The 17,220-nt window shown below is 35.8% G+C and overlaps 1 protein-coding gene and 1 long non-coding RNA gene across 2 annotated transcripts in view; both read left to right on the top strand.

The window, feature by feature from the left end:
• The window catches only part of LOC123704516 (nuclear pore complex protein Nup98-Nup96), a gene marked incomplete at its 3' end in the record, with an annotated part of 55,094 nt that extends 42,737 nt beyond the window's left edge, over window positions 1–12,357 (top strand). Inside the window, exons 40-47 of the mRNA XM_045652898.1 lie at window positions 374–539; window positions 1,088–1,209; window positions 2,012–2,140; window positions 2,629–2,779; window positions 3,556–3,658; window positions 5,294–5,415; window positions 6,700–6,818; window positions 12,273–12,357. Coding sequence (XP_045508854.1) covers window positions 374–539; window positions 1,088–1,209; window positions 2,012–2,140; window positions 2,629–2,779; window positions 3,556–3,658; window positions 5,294–5,415; window positions 6,700–6,818; window positions 12,273–12,357 — 997 coding nt within the window. The remainder of the gene's footprint in view (window positions 1–373; window positions 540–1,087; window positions 1,210–2,011; window positions 2,141–2,628; window positions 2,780–3,555; window positions 3,659–5,293; window positions 5,416–6,699; window positions 6,819–12,272) is intronic.
• Window positions 12,358–12,409: 52 nt separating this feature from the next.
• LOC123704807 lies at window positions 12,410–16,605 on the top strand. The gene is made up of 2 exons (XR_006753183.1): window positions 12,410–12,509; window positions 14,583–16,605. It is a non-coding gene; the product is annotated as an uncharacterized LOC123704807 (long non-coding RNA).
• The last annotated feature ends 615 nt before the right edge of the window (window positions 16,606–17,220 follow it).

Raw genomic sequence — 17,220 nt, 5'->3', positions numbered from 1 at the left:
TCTGGGCATTGAAAAATCGGCCCTAACTAGAAAATTCTGCATTCTAGGAATACTTTTATTAAATCCTATCCTACTTAATAATATTATAAATGCGAAAGTTTGTGAGGATGGATGTGTATGTATGTATGTTTGTTACTCTTTCACGCAAATACTACTGAACTAATCTCGGGAATTACTGGTTGGATTTGAAAAATTGTTTCGGTGTTAGATAGCTCATTTATCGAGAAACGCTATACGCTATATACCATCACGCTAAGGCCAACAGGAGCGGAGCAATGCGGGTGAAACCGCGTGGCACAGCTATTATATTAATAATTATTAATAATAATTATTTATATATATTATAAATAATAATTATTTGCATTCCCAACAGATACATATGCCCGCAAATACCGTCCCTCGAGCGTATAGTGCGCACTTACGAAGCGTTGTTCAGCCGGGAATCGAACGTGGACCTCGCCAGTTTGCCCGAAGAGAATGTCACCATGCGACTGCCCATACCTGATTATTGTGAAGATTACACCGTGTCTGTTGAGACGGTAAGTTTTTTTTATTATTTTTTTTTTGTATGCATTTCAAATGAAGAACTCACATTTTAAATCTATACTAATATTATAAAGCTGAAGAGTTTGTTTGTTTGTTTGAACGCGCTTATCTCAGAAACTACTCTTTCGATTTGAAAAATTCCAAAAATGCTTTAAATTATGTGTACTTTTTAAGTGGCGTCGAAAAAGGAATAAGGATATATTGTAAGACGTAACTTTTGATTTTTTTTATATTTTTGTGGTTTAATAGTTGTCACTTATTCCTGTCAAAACATGTTTAGCTGTCGTATACTATAAAATGCCGCTTTCCTTTGACTCGTGGCGCATTCGTAAGAATCGTGCTATGTGCGTGCGTGCGTTGTTTATACGACGTTCGACCCAACTACCCTCACTTTGCTAATAGTCGTTGACTTGCTGCGATTTGTTATCAACTGCCTACATCAATTAGGTAGCTGTGTAGAATCGCAGTACATTCTTATTACATTTCAAATTAATATTTAACCCGGCCTCGCGTGTTATTTCTTATAATATTTTATTTTCAGAACGGAAAATCCCGTCGCGTACTGGACCTACGCTACGAACTAATACGCGCGAGGGCTTTTAATACAAGACCCAGGTTATCACCTGCTACGTACACACCGCACCCGATTGATTATAGCTTGAGGTAATTATATTCTATTTACTAACTAAAAAATTTCTAATGTAAACATCTTACTTAAAAAAAACTTAAGAAAAAGTAAAAAAAGTTAAAGAACCATCTAAAATCAAGGAAAAACTAACTTACTGAAGGAAAAAAACTTATTAAAAGACTGCAATGTCATTTAATTAAAGTTAACAACTAGACTCATGATCACGCTCAAAAATTGTCCGAATCAAAAGTCTGCCTATGCTTGTATTAGGCAGACTTTTTTAAACAACGCAAACAGTATAATTTAAACTTTACTGCCACGGAATTAGGTGTTAATTTCAATGAAAATATACAGGGTGTCCCACTATCGGTATACTAAGCGCGAAGGGACTTGTAGTTTAGCATACACTGATCACGGGAAAAATACTTAAACAAAATTACGTCAACGATTTTTTGCTAAATTTTTCCTCTTAATCCATGTTTTCTTCGCTAGCTTCGCGCAGCCGGTATGCTTCTCTAATGTGAGCATTTTGTCTATGAAAACATAATCTTAAACGATAGCTCACGTGCTGGTGGCAAAGTTGGGCGGGTTGCTTGTTATGGGTGTATGCATAGAGTTTTAAGAATTCATCTATTTCAAAAAAAAAATGCGTCTGGAATTTTTTAAGTATTTTTTACATACTCAGCGTATGCAAAACTATAACCTCCTTTGAGCTTAGTGTACCAACAGTGGGACACCCTGTATAATATAACTACGGCTATAACTTGCATGTATGCTTCTTCAATAATATTACTATTGTTATTCACAAATTACCATATAACTATTATTCCCCCCCAGTTTCCTGATAAGCGCCTGGTTCGGTACACCGTCAGCTGAGAGCGTGGTCGGTATCGCTGAACAGCTCGAGGGCTACGGCCTGTGGCATTTGGCTGTACAAGCGCTGCTGTATCACCCCGATGATGGAGTGTGAGTTATTTATCATTATTTACAGTATTAAAATTATGATCATCATCAACAAGAACATCATTATTAACACGAACACAATCCACATCATCAATTTTATCATCATCAAAATTTACATCATTATCATTAATAAGAATGGAGAATAAGAACTGTTGGCTACGGGCTTTGGCATTTGGCTGTGCAAGCGCTGCTGTATCACCCCGATGATGGAGTGTGAGTTATTTATATTATCTACATTCTCCAACATTTAAACATTTAAAACTTTCATCATCATTAAAACTATCACCATCATTATTATCTTCAAAAATAACGGCCCGGCTTCGCCGGTACATATTTCGCAATAAAAGGTAGCCTATGTTCTTTCTCAGGGTCTAAAGATTGTCTGTGCCAAATTTCATCAAAATCGGTCCAGTAGTTTATGCGTGAAAACCATACATACATAATTACAAACCTTTCCTCTTTATTTAATTATAAAATATATATTTTTTCAGTCGTTCGCATCTAGTTCGTTCAGTGCTATCACGTCATGCGCCAGCGCAAGCGGACACAGCAGAGTTGAAATCGAGATTGGATCTCTTGAGAAAACTTGGTGTGCCAGAAAAGTGGATTTTGATTGCGCAAGCGCATAGGGCTAAATATGAGGTGAGTGATAAGCACGTAAATCGAATGACGGTAACAGTTTTTTACAAATTACAGTAACATTTAACATTAAAACTAAAATTAACTGAGCGATATCCTTTTTTTTGAAGTGAAACTTCTTTATCGGGGTTGGAAAAAAATTTTGTGTACCATTTTTTCGTTACGCGCCATCTTTTTCTTATCCCTACCACGCGTGATTCGACGTATTTCTGTAAAGTTGCATATAGTAAATTATTTTTTGAAAAATAAGGTCATAAAGAAGTTTTACTTCTTACGACACTAGTACACGCACACATTTTTTTTTATAAATATCTCTGTGATCATTGGTCATGTAAAAATGCAAAAAAAAATTATATGGTATTTTTCTATGATTTGTCTTTTTTTCTAGTTTTAAAATTAATTATACTAATGGCTGATTTTTCAATCCTTGGTTAAAACTTATTCATCGAATAACGTATTAAACTACCATTTCAAAAATGTATTCTAATTGTCCGTATTTGACATTTACAGGTGACATTTTAATATGTTCGTGTAATACTTTATTGGACGGATAAATTTTAACCAAGGATTGAAAAATCGGCCCCAAATACAAAAAACGACGTGTATCACTCGGGGACTGGGGCGGTTGCGCTATTGCATGCTATGCCTTCAAGCCACACCTCCGCCCGTCCCCGTGGGGAGCGTGAGGTTTTTTCGTTACGGAATTTCTCGATTCGGTCCCCGCGCTCAAGGCCCGCGATAGAAGCTATGCAATAGCATAATATATTATGTTTTTGCAGAATCGTCGGCAACTAGAAGTGGAACACTTGGTGTCGGCGGAGTGTTACAGCGACGCGCACTCTGTGCTGGTCGAGCACATACTGCCCGATGTTGTGCTGTCCGGTCAGTGTTTTGTGTTACTACCCGCATTATTAGTCAACTATTTTACCGCGGTTTTACCCGCATTGCTCCGCTCCTATTCGTCTTAGCGAGATACTTTAACATTTATAAGTAGGATATAGGTAAAGAGGTACAGGGGCCTTAGACAAAGTAACAATTACAAAACGATAACGAAGTTAGAAATCGCAAAAATGTATGGGATTGACATACGCCGCGTTAGATCACGTGGTCTATCTAATGTCAATCCCATACATTTTTGCGATTTCTAACTTCGTTCATCATCATCATCATCATCATCAGCCCATATACGTTCCCACTGCTGGGACACGGGCCTCCTATGAGGGTACAGGCCATAATCCACCACGCTGGCCAAGTGCGTGTTGGCGGATGACACATGTCGTCGAACTTTTTAATTCTTCGACATGTCGGTTTCCTCACGATGTTTTCCTTCACCGTTCGAGCAGTGGTGATGTTACAACATGCGCAGATAAATTTAAAAATCAATTTAATTCCTGCGCGCTCGCCTGGTCTCGAACCCCGGACTTATCGATTCGAAGTCCGAGGTCTCACCACTGAGCCACCACTGCTCTCTGCTCTGCTCTAACTTCGTTATCGTTTTGTAATTGTTACTTTGTCTAAGGCCCCTAGGAAGACTGGAAGCGCTAACTCCATCATGGTAACTGCAGCCTCTGGCTTTGGATTTCATGTGGCGTGCATGGAGATACAATAACATAGAAATATAAATAGTTTAAACCATTGTATATAATACTAGCTGTGCCCCGCAGCTTAATCCGCATTGCTCCGCTCTTGTTGGTCGTAGCGTGATGATATATAGCCTATAGCCTTCCTCGATGAATGGGCTGTGTAACACCGAAAGAATTTTTCAAATCGGACCAGTAGTTCCTGAGATTGGCGCGTGCAAACATACAAAACAACACTTCAGCTTTATAATATAAGTTTAAATAGATAAATAAATATCAACTAGAAGTAGAACACTAGCACAGTTCTTTGGTATATTATTATATGTAGTTACATATAATGTAAAATTAAATTGTAATATTGACATGATTTTAAAGATCCTTTATGGAGTTTTTTGCCGGCCCTTCTCCATAGATACTGCTTTTCCGATTTCCGAATCGGTGGTAAATGTTAAAAATATGTAATGATGATTCGAAAGTGCTTCTAGAAGAAGTCTAATTGAATAAATAAATGTTTGAGTTAATCATGTGTTACTAATAAAATGTTACCCATTCGCTTTGCAATGGATTAGTTATTGCAATAACCTGTCTTGTTTCTATGATTGACGTTTCATGTGAGCAAGAGCAGGACACAGCTATGGTAGAAAATGGTAGAAATTTATCCATTGTTTAACTTTTTGAAATTATACTTCTTTTGGCGCGATGGAGAAAAATGAGAGTGAATGTTTACGATGCGTGCGCACACCGACACATAAATTTAACAGCATGAAGTTAGTTCTAGGTGGTATGAATATTGATAACTATGTTCAAGTTGTATATTCTAGAATTTTTTTTTCATACGCATAAGAAGTATAACGCGTGTACATAAGTACACACACTCTTTTGTCATTTTATATTGTATGTTAGTCTTTATTTTTATAATATTTATTTATTTTCGCAGACAACGTGAAAAGCATACAGCCGATTATAGAGAAATTGCATGCCGCTGCTCAGAGGGACGAAGTGAGCGGCTGGGAGAGGGGAGGGGAGGCTTTGTATCACTATATACACGTTTGTGATGAGGTTTGTATGTTTGTGCATCATCTATAATATAAAAATGAATCCCAAAATGTGTTGGTAAGCGCATGACTTGAGAACGGCTTAACCGATTTCGTTAATTCATTTTTTATAATATTCCTTGAAGTTCGAGGATGGTTCTTATGTAGAGAAAACGTGAATATGTACCACGGGCGAAGCCGGGGTGGACCGCTAGTTTATTTTATTTATTAGCCTTAATCAGACACAACAATAGTAAAACAATATGTGCATTTAAAAAACTTAATTAAGACTCTGACATCGGCAGAATGGTCTGTTTGCCCTAATTTGGCAAAGGGCTCCTCCATTCCCTTCCACTCTTTTCTGTTCAGTGCTGTCACTATATACACGTTTGTGATGAGGTTTGTCTGTTTATGCGTTACTTAATATTAAAGTAGGATTTCATATAATATACATTTTTGGGTGGTTAAACTATTATAAACAAAAAAAGATCGGACCGTGTGCTAAGCACGCGTGTCAGAAGTGAAACTTATTTGGCATATATACATACAGGTTTGATTATATTGATTTTAACCGACTTCAAAAAAAAGGAGGTTATCAATTCGGCCGGTTTTTTTTTATTATTAACTAACTGTGCTCCGCTCCTGTTCGTCTCAGCGAGATGATACATAGCCTTCCTCGATAAATGGGCTATCTAACACCGAAAGAATTTTTCAAATCGGACCAGTAGTTCCCGAGATTAGCATGTTCAAACAAATAAACTCTTCAGCTTCGCTTTATAAGTGTAGATTATTTTCAGCTGACTTTAAAAAAAAGAAAAAGCAGATAAAAATTAATTTAGCCTAATTGGTCGAGCCGTTCTCGGGTTATACGCTAAGTAATTAAGCGATTCATTCTTATTGTATAGATTTAGTGGAGGGGAATTACAAAATGTACTATTCGACACTTGGGAGGGGGGTTTTGGTTTTAACCGACTTTTAAAAAAGGAGTAATGAATATCACCTAATATACTACCTACTACTGCATTTTTGCATATTATGATTGTTACTATATTTTTTATGTAAAAAAATGTGTGCGTGTACTAGTGTACACGTAAGAAGTGAAACTTCTTTATGACCTTATTTTTCAAAAAATAATTTACTATATGCAACTTTACAGTAATACGTCGAATCACGCGTGGTAGGGATAAGAAAAAGATGGCGCGTAACGGAAAAATGTCACGCGTAACGAGAAAATGTTACACTAAATTTTTTTCCAACCCCGATAAAGAAGTTTCACTTCAATAAATGATTTATTTATAATTATTTACAGATACGCGGTCTAGTATCGGACGCGGAAGGCGATCAACCCACATCGGTACAGGAGAGACTTGAAGCGCTAACTCCCATGGTGACGGCCGCCGCTAGAGCGCTCATAGCTTGGGATTGCACGTGAGTATATATCATAAGTGCTGATTTACACAGGGTCAGTAGACAAGTCAGTCGCGGCGCCGAAATTGGCGCCGCGACTGACTTTAACTGTTTACATGAAGTAAGTAGTAGTGGTGCGTTTCTCACGGTGACCACACGTTTGTGAAGTCAGTGAGAAAAATGAATTCACGAAAACATCTGAAACGACGATTTAATTATTTGTTTTTTTTTTTAATTAAAAATTTATCAATTTTGCTGTTGAATGAGTTAATAGAAATTGTAGAAAATGAGATAACTAAAAATAAACGACAATGGGTAAGAAAATGGATTTAGGGATTTAATATCCCAAAGGCACTCGTTTTTGCCATATAATTGCACCAATTTTAAGGTTTCGTCTTCGCTTACGGGTCATTTTTATCGCAAGCGAAAAAAACGTGGTCTCTCTACAACGCAGCGGCTAACTAACCACGCACTGACTTGTCCGTTTACACGGGGTTTATTTGGCTGACGCGGGGGTGCGCGGGTGGCGGGGGGCGCCAACTGACTTTAAAATATTCGTGTCCGAATATTCAACTCAGCGGTGACTTCAAGCCTCTGTACTGACTTCAAAACTGTTTACACAGGTTTTTTTCGGGTCAGCACTGATTTGCCTCGAATTTGTAGTCAGTTACTGACCCTGTGTAAATCAGCACTTACACACGGATGACAGACAGACTGACATACAGGCCGCGAAGTCAAAGAAAAACTCAAATAGTTCCAACTAACTTTAATCCAAATTTAGTTAAGATAGAGAGTCCGATAGACCGATATACAGACAGAGTTACTTTAACATTTATTGCCCCGCAGTTTCACCGCTATTGCTCCGTTCTTTGCTCTCACCGCATGCGAGTGCGTAGGTGTACTAAAGGCGTAAGAAGCAAAACAAGTGATAACTGCGTTAAAAACAACCGACTTCAAACTTGCACTTGCAAAATTCACAAATACCTACAGACAAAAATGCTCATAAAATAAAAACTACTGGGCCTATCCGAATAAAATTTTTATGGGACCAATTCGACACCATCCCGCATCGAACAAAAAAAGAATCACGTAAATCGGTTCAGAAACCTCGGAGTAATCGGTGTACATACATAAAAAAAAAAAAAAAACATACCGGCCGAATTGATAACCTCCTCCTTTTTTTTGAAGTCGGTTGATAAAAATAAAATGTCAAATTCGCGTCTCTACTTTCTGGAGTTGTAATGACAAAGGCGCCAAAATATCTCTATGACAAGCTAGCATGGATGGGAGAGGGCAGCGTTTATACTACCCGTTCCTTATTTTGTAAATTAGCTATGCCAAGGAATGTCACAATTGCTTTCAGGGGTAGTTTTAAATACAGTAAAAGCTCCTTATTCGCGCTTCCTTCATTCGCGGTTTCACTATTCGCGGATGAAGAAAAATGCGACAGAATTCCTTTATTCGCAGCATTTATTCATTATTCGCGGATCGAATCGCTGCATCGTTATCCTTAGTAAACGCCTGCGTCTACGAATACGAACAACTAACAACTAACAACTACGAATTTATAATGTCGACTAAAAAAAAAAACAAGTAAAAAGTGCCAAGCCATTGCCTAATTAAATGGTAATTAATAAATATGTATAAAAAACTTCAATTAAACTGATTTCTTTATGTTTTTACTTATTTCGTCGCCTAGGAACGTATTCCCTATAACCCCATACAAATTACCATTCTTTATTCACGGTTTCTCTATTCGCGGCATATTTACGGAACCTATTACCCGCGAATAAAGAACTTTTACTGTACTCCGTAACTAAGTGTTGGAACAATCTTCCGCCACCAATATTAAACTCCAGCTCATTGAACTCTTTCAAACAAAAATATAAAAAATATCTATTGGAGGAGTTTAATTTCCAACCTTAGTTGTGTGATGGGTTTAACTCTCATTAGGTTCAAAAATATTTTATATTATGTGGGTGTATTATCTGTCTGTCTATCACTATATTATGTATTTGTTATTATGATTTAAATTTAAACATTTATCTATTTATATGTCATGTTAAATTTATTTTAACTGTGTATTTTCTCTTTTTGCCATTCATATTATATTACATTTATGAACGTACTGCCGCTTTAATCGCCAAAAATCAGTGTTGCAACTGCGTTGCAATTTATGCTGAGTGGCTACCATTTTTGGCTTCACTTCAACACAATTAATACACAATACAATTAGAATACAATACAATAAAAAGTTTATTTATTGCCTTCACAACAGCTTAAAAACAAACTAAACAAACTAACTATATATATGTAGCATGTTCGTTGTGAAGGACTAGTGCCTGAAATAGGTCTGTGAACTTTTTGGTGTAAATTAAAATATGATATGAAGCTATTGGTCTAAGATCCGAATATGAAACGAAACCTAACGGTTTGATAAGAGAATCAAATTTATTTTATTATAAATTTCAAATATTATAAAATAAATTAAAAATGGGTAGACAACAGAAATCCTGGACAGATTATTTTTAATTATTTTTTGAAAAATGATTTTTCATAAAATGTTGCAAAATGAAGATAATAATAAAATTTTATACTGGACTTAAAGTATAGAGCATATAGAATGTGCAATCGTAGGGTAGACTACTATTTACCTGGACGAACTACTGGGTAGACAGGTATAAACAGGTATGTCAATACTAGTTACTTTCACTAGATTTGATAATAGAAAAAAAATTATATCAGCATAAGCGCTGTTTTATTCTGAACACGATGATATAGGGTAGACTGCAAAAAAATTGGTCCTAATAGGGGTATACAAAATTTAAAAATTTCTATTTCAACGCGTCCGGAAATGAGTGACGTATAGATCTGAGGTAAGTATACTGTGTGATAATAAAGGACCGAACATTGCTGTTGTGTCTCATGGGATCGTGAATATAAGAAAGTGCGCATGCTCGGTATGTAAACTTAATAGAGAGTAGAGGTACCTCTGCTATCCTCCATATTGTAAACAGCCCCTTTAGCCAAACGTCAAAACGCAAATGAAAAGGTATAAAAAGCAATAGAATCCGCAAGCGATACTGTCATAAGCTTACGATATTTCGTTAAGGATTTGTTCACCCTACCAACGACGAAGACGACCACTAACGAAATTTTCATCCAGTCACAATTTAACAAAATTGTGAAAAGCACACTTAAAAATAAAATATTAAAATTTCCTGTCGTTCTGGTGATTGGATTTTTTTTTGCGAATAATAAATGAAGATTTTTCGTAGAAACGGTGGCTCCTAGAAAAAAATGTATTGGAAGTTTTTTATAGATAATTTTACGATCTACAATTTTGGTCCCAGGTAATTATACGATTAACTTACCATCTCGGCGAAAATCGCAAAAAACCTATTTTTTTATTAATTGACCTCGAAATTTTTTTCTTTTCGAGTACCAGTATGTCGGGAAATTTTAATATTTTATTTTGAACGAATTTTGTCTGGATGGGAATTTTGGTCGTTGTCGTCGTCGTCGTCGTTGGTAGTGTGACCGAACCATTATGTACTAAAATGTCAAGAGCATATGTCAATAATTACGATACAGTTATCGTTGTGACTTACAGATGGAGCGTTGCCGAACTAAACCGAATGATTTATCGTCATTTCCACAAATATATGCGTGCTGTCATTTCTCCGCTGCACTATATGTACACGGTGCTTCTGTGTGCGTGTAATATTACCAGATATTGAAAAATTTCCCAAATTTTTCCCCGACTACGGAAAAAAGAGGGTTATGTTTTTCGAGTTTATGTATGTATGTATAATATTTCTTTGACACGCCCGCAAGTATAAACCGTTGGACTGATTTTGAGTTGTGAGGTTTCATTGCAATCATCTGAATTATTATGTTAGTGGCGATAGTGACGTAGGCTATATACATAAATTAGCAGTCAAGTTTTAATTTTTAACCGACTTCAAAAAAAAGGAGGAGGTTATCAATTCGGCCGGTATATTTTTTTTTTTTTTTTATGTATGTACACCGATTACTCCGAGGTTTCTGAACCGATTTACGTGATTCTTTTTTTGTTCGATGCGGGATGGTGTCGAATTGGTCCCATAAAAATTTTATTCGGATAGGCCCAGTAGTTTTTATTTCATGAGCATTTTTGTCTGTAGGTATTTGTAAATTTTGCAAGTGCAAGTTTGAAGTCGGTTGTTTTTAACGCAGTTATCACTTGTTATTTTAATATAAATTCTGATTTATGATATTTTTTTATAATATTGTAAAAATTATTCCATTACATATACCTACCTACTAAAGTTATATATGGACAAAATAATTGTATTCAATTATTAATTAAATAAATTACATAAAAAATTTCAATATTAACTATAATAATTAGTTATATTATTTTTTATTTTTCAAAATATATGAATGCGAATAGCGGTAGTTTTTAGTCGAGAATACGGGACATTTTATTTTCATCATATCCATCATGGAGTTCACATGAAATTTTAATATTTTATTTTTAAGTGTGTTTTTGACAATTTTGTTAAATTGTGACTGGATGAAAATTTCGTTAGTGGTCGTCTTCGTCGTTGGTAGGGTGAACAAATCCTTAACGAAATATCGTAAGCTTATGACAGTATCGCTTGCGGATTCTATTGCTTTTTATACCTTTTCATTTGCGTTTTGACGTTTGGCTAAAGGGGCTGTTTACAATATGGAGGATAGCAGAGGTACCTCTACTCTCTATTAAGTTTACATACCGAGCATGCGCACTTTCTTATATTCACGATCCCATGAGACACAACAGCAATGTTCGGTCCTTTATTATCACACAGTATACTTACCTCAGATCTATATGTCACTCATTTCCGGACGCGTTGAAATAGAAATTTTTAAATTTTGTATACCCCTATTAGGACCAATTTTTTTGCAGTCTACCCTATATCATCGTGTTCAGAATAAAACAGCGCTTATGCTGATATAATTTTTTTTCTATTATCAAATCTAGTGAAAGTAACTAGTATTGACATACCTGTTTATACCTGTCTACCCAGTAGTTCGTCCAGGTAAATAGTAGTCTACCCTACGATTGCACATTCTATATGCTCTATACTTTAAGTCCAGTATAAAATTTTATTATTATCTTCATTTTTCAACATTTTATGAAAAATCTTTTTTCAAAAAATAATTAAAAATAATCTGTCCAGGATTCCTGTTGTCTACCCATTTTTAATTTATTTTATAATATATGAAATTTATAATAAAATAAATTTGATTCTCTTATCAAACCGTTAGGTTTCGTTTCATATTCGGATCTTAGACCATATATCATATTTTAATTTTACTGTGTTTGTATTATATTGTCATTGTATTGTATTCTAATTGTATTGTGTGTTAATTGTGTCACTTCAACTGTGTGGAGTCAGATAAATTATCTTTCTTTCTTCTTTCAAATTGATCTATTACTATTACTAGGTCGGCCCGCGCCCGCGCCGCCCGCACGCAGATGGGCGCGCGGCTCGTGCGCCTGGCGCCGCGCGCGCCGCTGCTGCGCGACCTGCGCCTGCCGCCCGACACAGCTGCGCCCGCGCACAGACAGGTGACCAGCCTAGTGTTGCTCTTAGCGTCACCACATATATAGCCCATAGCGAACAGCCGCTGCTGCGCGACCTGCGCCTGCCGCCCGACACAGCCGCGCCCGCGCACAGACAGGTGACCAGCCTAGTGTTGCTCTTAGCGTGACCACATATATAGCCCATAGCGAACATATTACCATTAGCATTTCATTTAACGACACCTCTACATGACAATGTCACAAAGCTCCTCGTGGACGTGTGCAGTAGCACAGTATACATTGTGCAGTATACTGTGCTACTGTACGCTATGCACATTTTATTTTATTTTGACGTGACAACGTCTTATAAATTGGTTTGCCGGGTGACACTTCAAGAAACTGCGTTACGCTCCGCTCACGTTATGCGCTCACAATGAGAGCGAGTGAGAGGCACGCGTCCCTTCCACTCGGGCATGGTTAGCCCGCCTAAGAGCGAGAGAGACAGACATAAAAAGTTGTTGTCACGTAAAACTTTCGCCCGTATACCGACTATACAGGCAACCAATTTTTTTTATTAAGAATTTCCAACAAAGAAAACAATTTACAGACTCTTAATACTAAAATTGCTTATCGTATAATTATAATATGTTTCTTTACTTGTAGGAAATTACAACAATCGTATATTTAAATGGATATCAATATCGTGTCAGTTAATTAAAAAATGCTGCATCCAAAGTAGATCCAAAACAAAATTTGCAATAATATTGTTTATACTAATTAAAAAACTAACGCTGACTACTATTATTATTATTCCATATTTACACTTTATTTATTGTGTTGACATGTTTCATTGAAATGATTATTAAGAATACGCTTGAATACCGCAAGTGAATTGTTAAAAAATTGGTTGTCTGTAAAGTCGATTTACTGACGATAGTTGAACGTGACAACGTCTTAAGGCCGATTGTGCTTCTTTGTCGCTCGTTTCGCGCTCTAGCTCGCACTTCAGCACTTACATGGAACGCCTCAGAGCGAGGTAACGCCGCATGAGTCATGTTTTTTCGTGCGTGCAGCTGGCTCTATCGAATTATAAGACGTTGTCACGTCAAAAATATAAATTTGACGCGAGTTTGCTGCAACAACGTTGCACTCGTGGGTGTGTGTAACTATTGGGGAACGGTTCCCTGTGAGAATTTTCCACATTGAGAGACAGTACCGGCCGTCCAATATAGAGCAGTGGTGGCTCAGTGGTGAGACCTCGGACTTCGAATCGATAAGTCCGGGGTTCGAGGCCAGGCGAGCGCGCAGGAATTAAATTGATTTTTCAATTTATCTGCGCATGTTGTTACATCACCACTGCTCGAACGGTGAAGGAAAACATCGTGAGGAAACCGACATGTCGAAGAATTAAAAAGTTCGACGACATGTGTCATCCGCCAACACGCACTTGGCCAGCGCGGTGGATTATGGCCTGTACCCTCATAGGAGGCCCGTGTCCTAGCAGTGGGAACGTATATGGGCTGATGATGAGGAACATATTAGCTTTAGCATTTCATAAGATTTTATTAGAGACCATAAACATGTAGTATCTGTACATTGTGCTGGTATTAGTCAGTTCTTTAAAGAAACGAATCTTCAATGGCGGCGCTTATCATTCCCTCTCGCTCACACACGGCCGTACGGTATGCAAAAAAAAAGGGAAAAATAAAATCACTAAAATGTATTTGATTTTCCCTATATTAAATGAATGAATGAATGAAAAATTCTTTATTGCACACAAAAATACAAGATTACAAAAAAGAGTGATACAAGTTATAATATGTACAGAGGGCGGTCTTATCGCTGTAAGCGATTTCTGCCAGACAACCCGAAAAACCATAAGGATTACATATTTTATGGTGGTGGTGCATTACATTATGGATACATAGTATGCTTAAAATTGAATAAAATTAATAATAAATAAATATAAATAATTATGTCATAAATAATAAATATATAAATAAATAGATACATAATAACAAATACATATATACATACATACATACATAATTATATAAATACGCAATTTGAAATAATTAATAAAATAATTATCAATTTACGTTATTTTTATTTTCTTTTTTGCTGATGCTACCATCTGTCAAAGTCAGCTTTGGCCGCCATTGAAGATTCGTTTCTTTATTGAACTGACTAATACGCTACGCACATTGAGAGACAGTACCGGCCGTCCACAGATCGCGACGGAGCTGGCGGAGCGCGCGGCGGAGCTCTGCCTGGGGTCCGCTGCGGGCGAGCGGAGCGGGCCCTAGCCAGTGTTAGCAACCTGAAGCGAACCGATTATTGTACCAGGGGCGTAAAATTATCGTAAATTTAGCATATTTGGATAGAAATTATTGTGTTTTTAGGATAAAGTCAAGTATAAATAAATAAATCATATAAATTGTAATATTGATAGGTATGCAAGTTCTCTACAGTTAATCTTTTTTAAACTACTGCTGTCAAATCAACAGGACACTGAAACCCATTGGGTAAATACCCAAAATTTCACTGTTCCCATGAAAGTTCGATATGAAACACGTCAAAATTTCATATTTGTATGGGTGAAATAATATTAATTCGAGAATTTTGCATGATAGAAATTATCGCACGATAATACTATGCTATCGTACATCGTACGTAGGCACAAAATTATCGTGTTTGTACAATAATTATTGTACGGTTCCGAACACTGGCCCTAGCGCACAAGCACTCTACAGTCATCATTATTGGTGTCATTACATTTCACACGACCCTCATATTGGATAACATTGATCTTTTTTCCGACCCATATATCGACCAATAGAATTGCACCATTCGACGTCACGTGGTACAACCCACATGGTATTATACTGATAATTTTTTGAAAATTTTCTCTGGTCGTTGACGTCAAACTGACAGGTTGAATTCAATTGTGAAATTATTGGCCGACATTTGGGACGGAAAAATAATCCCCCGAATACCACACGAGCTTCAAAATTATCTGGCATTTCCCTCAAGGTTCCCTGCAAACAAATAAAGTCGTCAAGTTTTTCAGGTTTTTTTAACCTTGACTAAAAACTTGACTCCTTCATTTGTTTGCAACGAACCTATCGGAAAATACCCGATAATTTGGAAGCTCTTGTGGTATTATAAGTGAGCATTCAAATCATTCTAAACAATTGTAAAATCCAACAACACGAGTGAAAATTGATATTTTAATTTGTGTAATAAACGATGAAATTCGAAAATTTAGTTTAAAACCTACTTTGTATAGAACGAATTGTAAAAACGCGTTCACTCGACCTAAGTATCTAATATGATATCAATAAACTAATCTGAATTATTACTGACTACAATTCCTATTTTCATTATGTAAGTAGGTATTCCAATTATCTTTATACTAGATACCGAATCTCGATTAAACGCGTTTAATTATATCTCCTTGTGATGTTATATTTTTATGTGCTTTTCCGTAAATCGTTGTTTCATTTTCGAATGTCACTTTAAAAAGTAACAAAACACGGCGGACCTACCGTGTTTCGAACAAAATGCATGAAAACTTTCATTAGTAGATAGTTAAGTCTTGTATTTTTTAAAGCATGCAATAATTTGTATTTCATTCATAAACATAATTGGTGTAACGAAACGTTTTTTGCTTTAAACAGTTTCACAATACATTTTTGTAATTATTATTTTCATTTCAATAATTATTTACCTAGCCAAATTATTACAAACAAAATAAATCTTGTGTAGAGCAATTTAAATCTCGATAATTATTTCTACTTTTTTAACCGCCTCATTCAGTCGTAGAGCTGTCAAATGTCGATTGCGCGGCAAATTTGTATTTTTTTTTTCATTTTGAAAATTTCATCAGCTGTTGTTTTACAGTATTTTTCTATGAAATGTAATGCAGTTTACAATAAAAACAATGTATATCGAAACAATACAGCTTTGTCTGAATATTAAAATATGTTCTCAGTTAAATTACTTATTACTATTTTTCGTACATTTCGATATCAGTTGAAAATATTATATCATATAAAATTTTTGGTTAATGCAACTGGTATAACAAGATAATGCGCTTTCGTATTTTAACTAATTAGTTCAATATTAATTTAGTTGTAAAATACGTTATTTTGTTATTAATTTTAATAATATTGTAAGGAATCTAATTCAGTGTTAGATTTTCAAAATTAGACTAAGGATAATTTGTAATTGTAATAAATATTTTTGGATGTACTGGTCTTTTTATTTTATTCCCCTGTGCTCATATTATGTCATGAAACCTTTCAGTGGATACATAGACGAAATCGCAGCCAGCGCGCAGCAGTAATTATCTATAACATAATATAGGTAAGGTAATAAATAATACTATGGTTAATACGCACCTTGATACTTACAGTACAGTTGAATCCGTAATAAATAAAATTAACACAATAATTGAATGTTACTTTTACACATACACAATACACACTACTCAGAGGGAAATAAACGCTACCTACTCGTTTTATTTGAACACAGGCTAGAATTTACTTTTTCACAAACACGTAGGTATATTTTTAAAAGCATATTGTTTAATGAATATGTACCTAACTACTACGTAATATTATATTATATACTTACCAAAAAGTAAGTAAGTATAAAACAAAGTCACTTTCTGTATATCGCACCTTCGGTAGAACAAGGGCATAATTGTCATAAATTGCCAAAATGACTTAAATATGCAGAAATGCTTTAAAAAGGCCCTTTCAACTGGAGGGACAAAGACATTCGTTTAATTCCTACAAAAAACAGCCAGATTGAAATAGTGGCGTTGTCATTTTGGCGCTATTTTGTTTCTCTCTTGGCGAGACA

Source organism: Colias croceus, chromosome 30 (assembly GCF_905220415.1).
Source record: "Colias croceus chromosome 30, ilColCroc2.1".
In the NCBI taxonomy this organism is placed as follows: Eukaryota; Metazoa; Arthropoda; class Insecta; order Lepidoptera; family Pieridae; genus Colias; species Colias croceus.
Note: the sequence above shows the minus strand (reverse complement) of the source record. Positions and strands in the feature narration are given on the sequence as shown.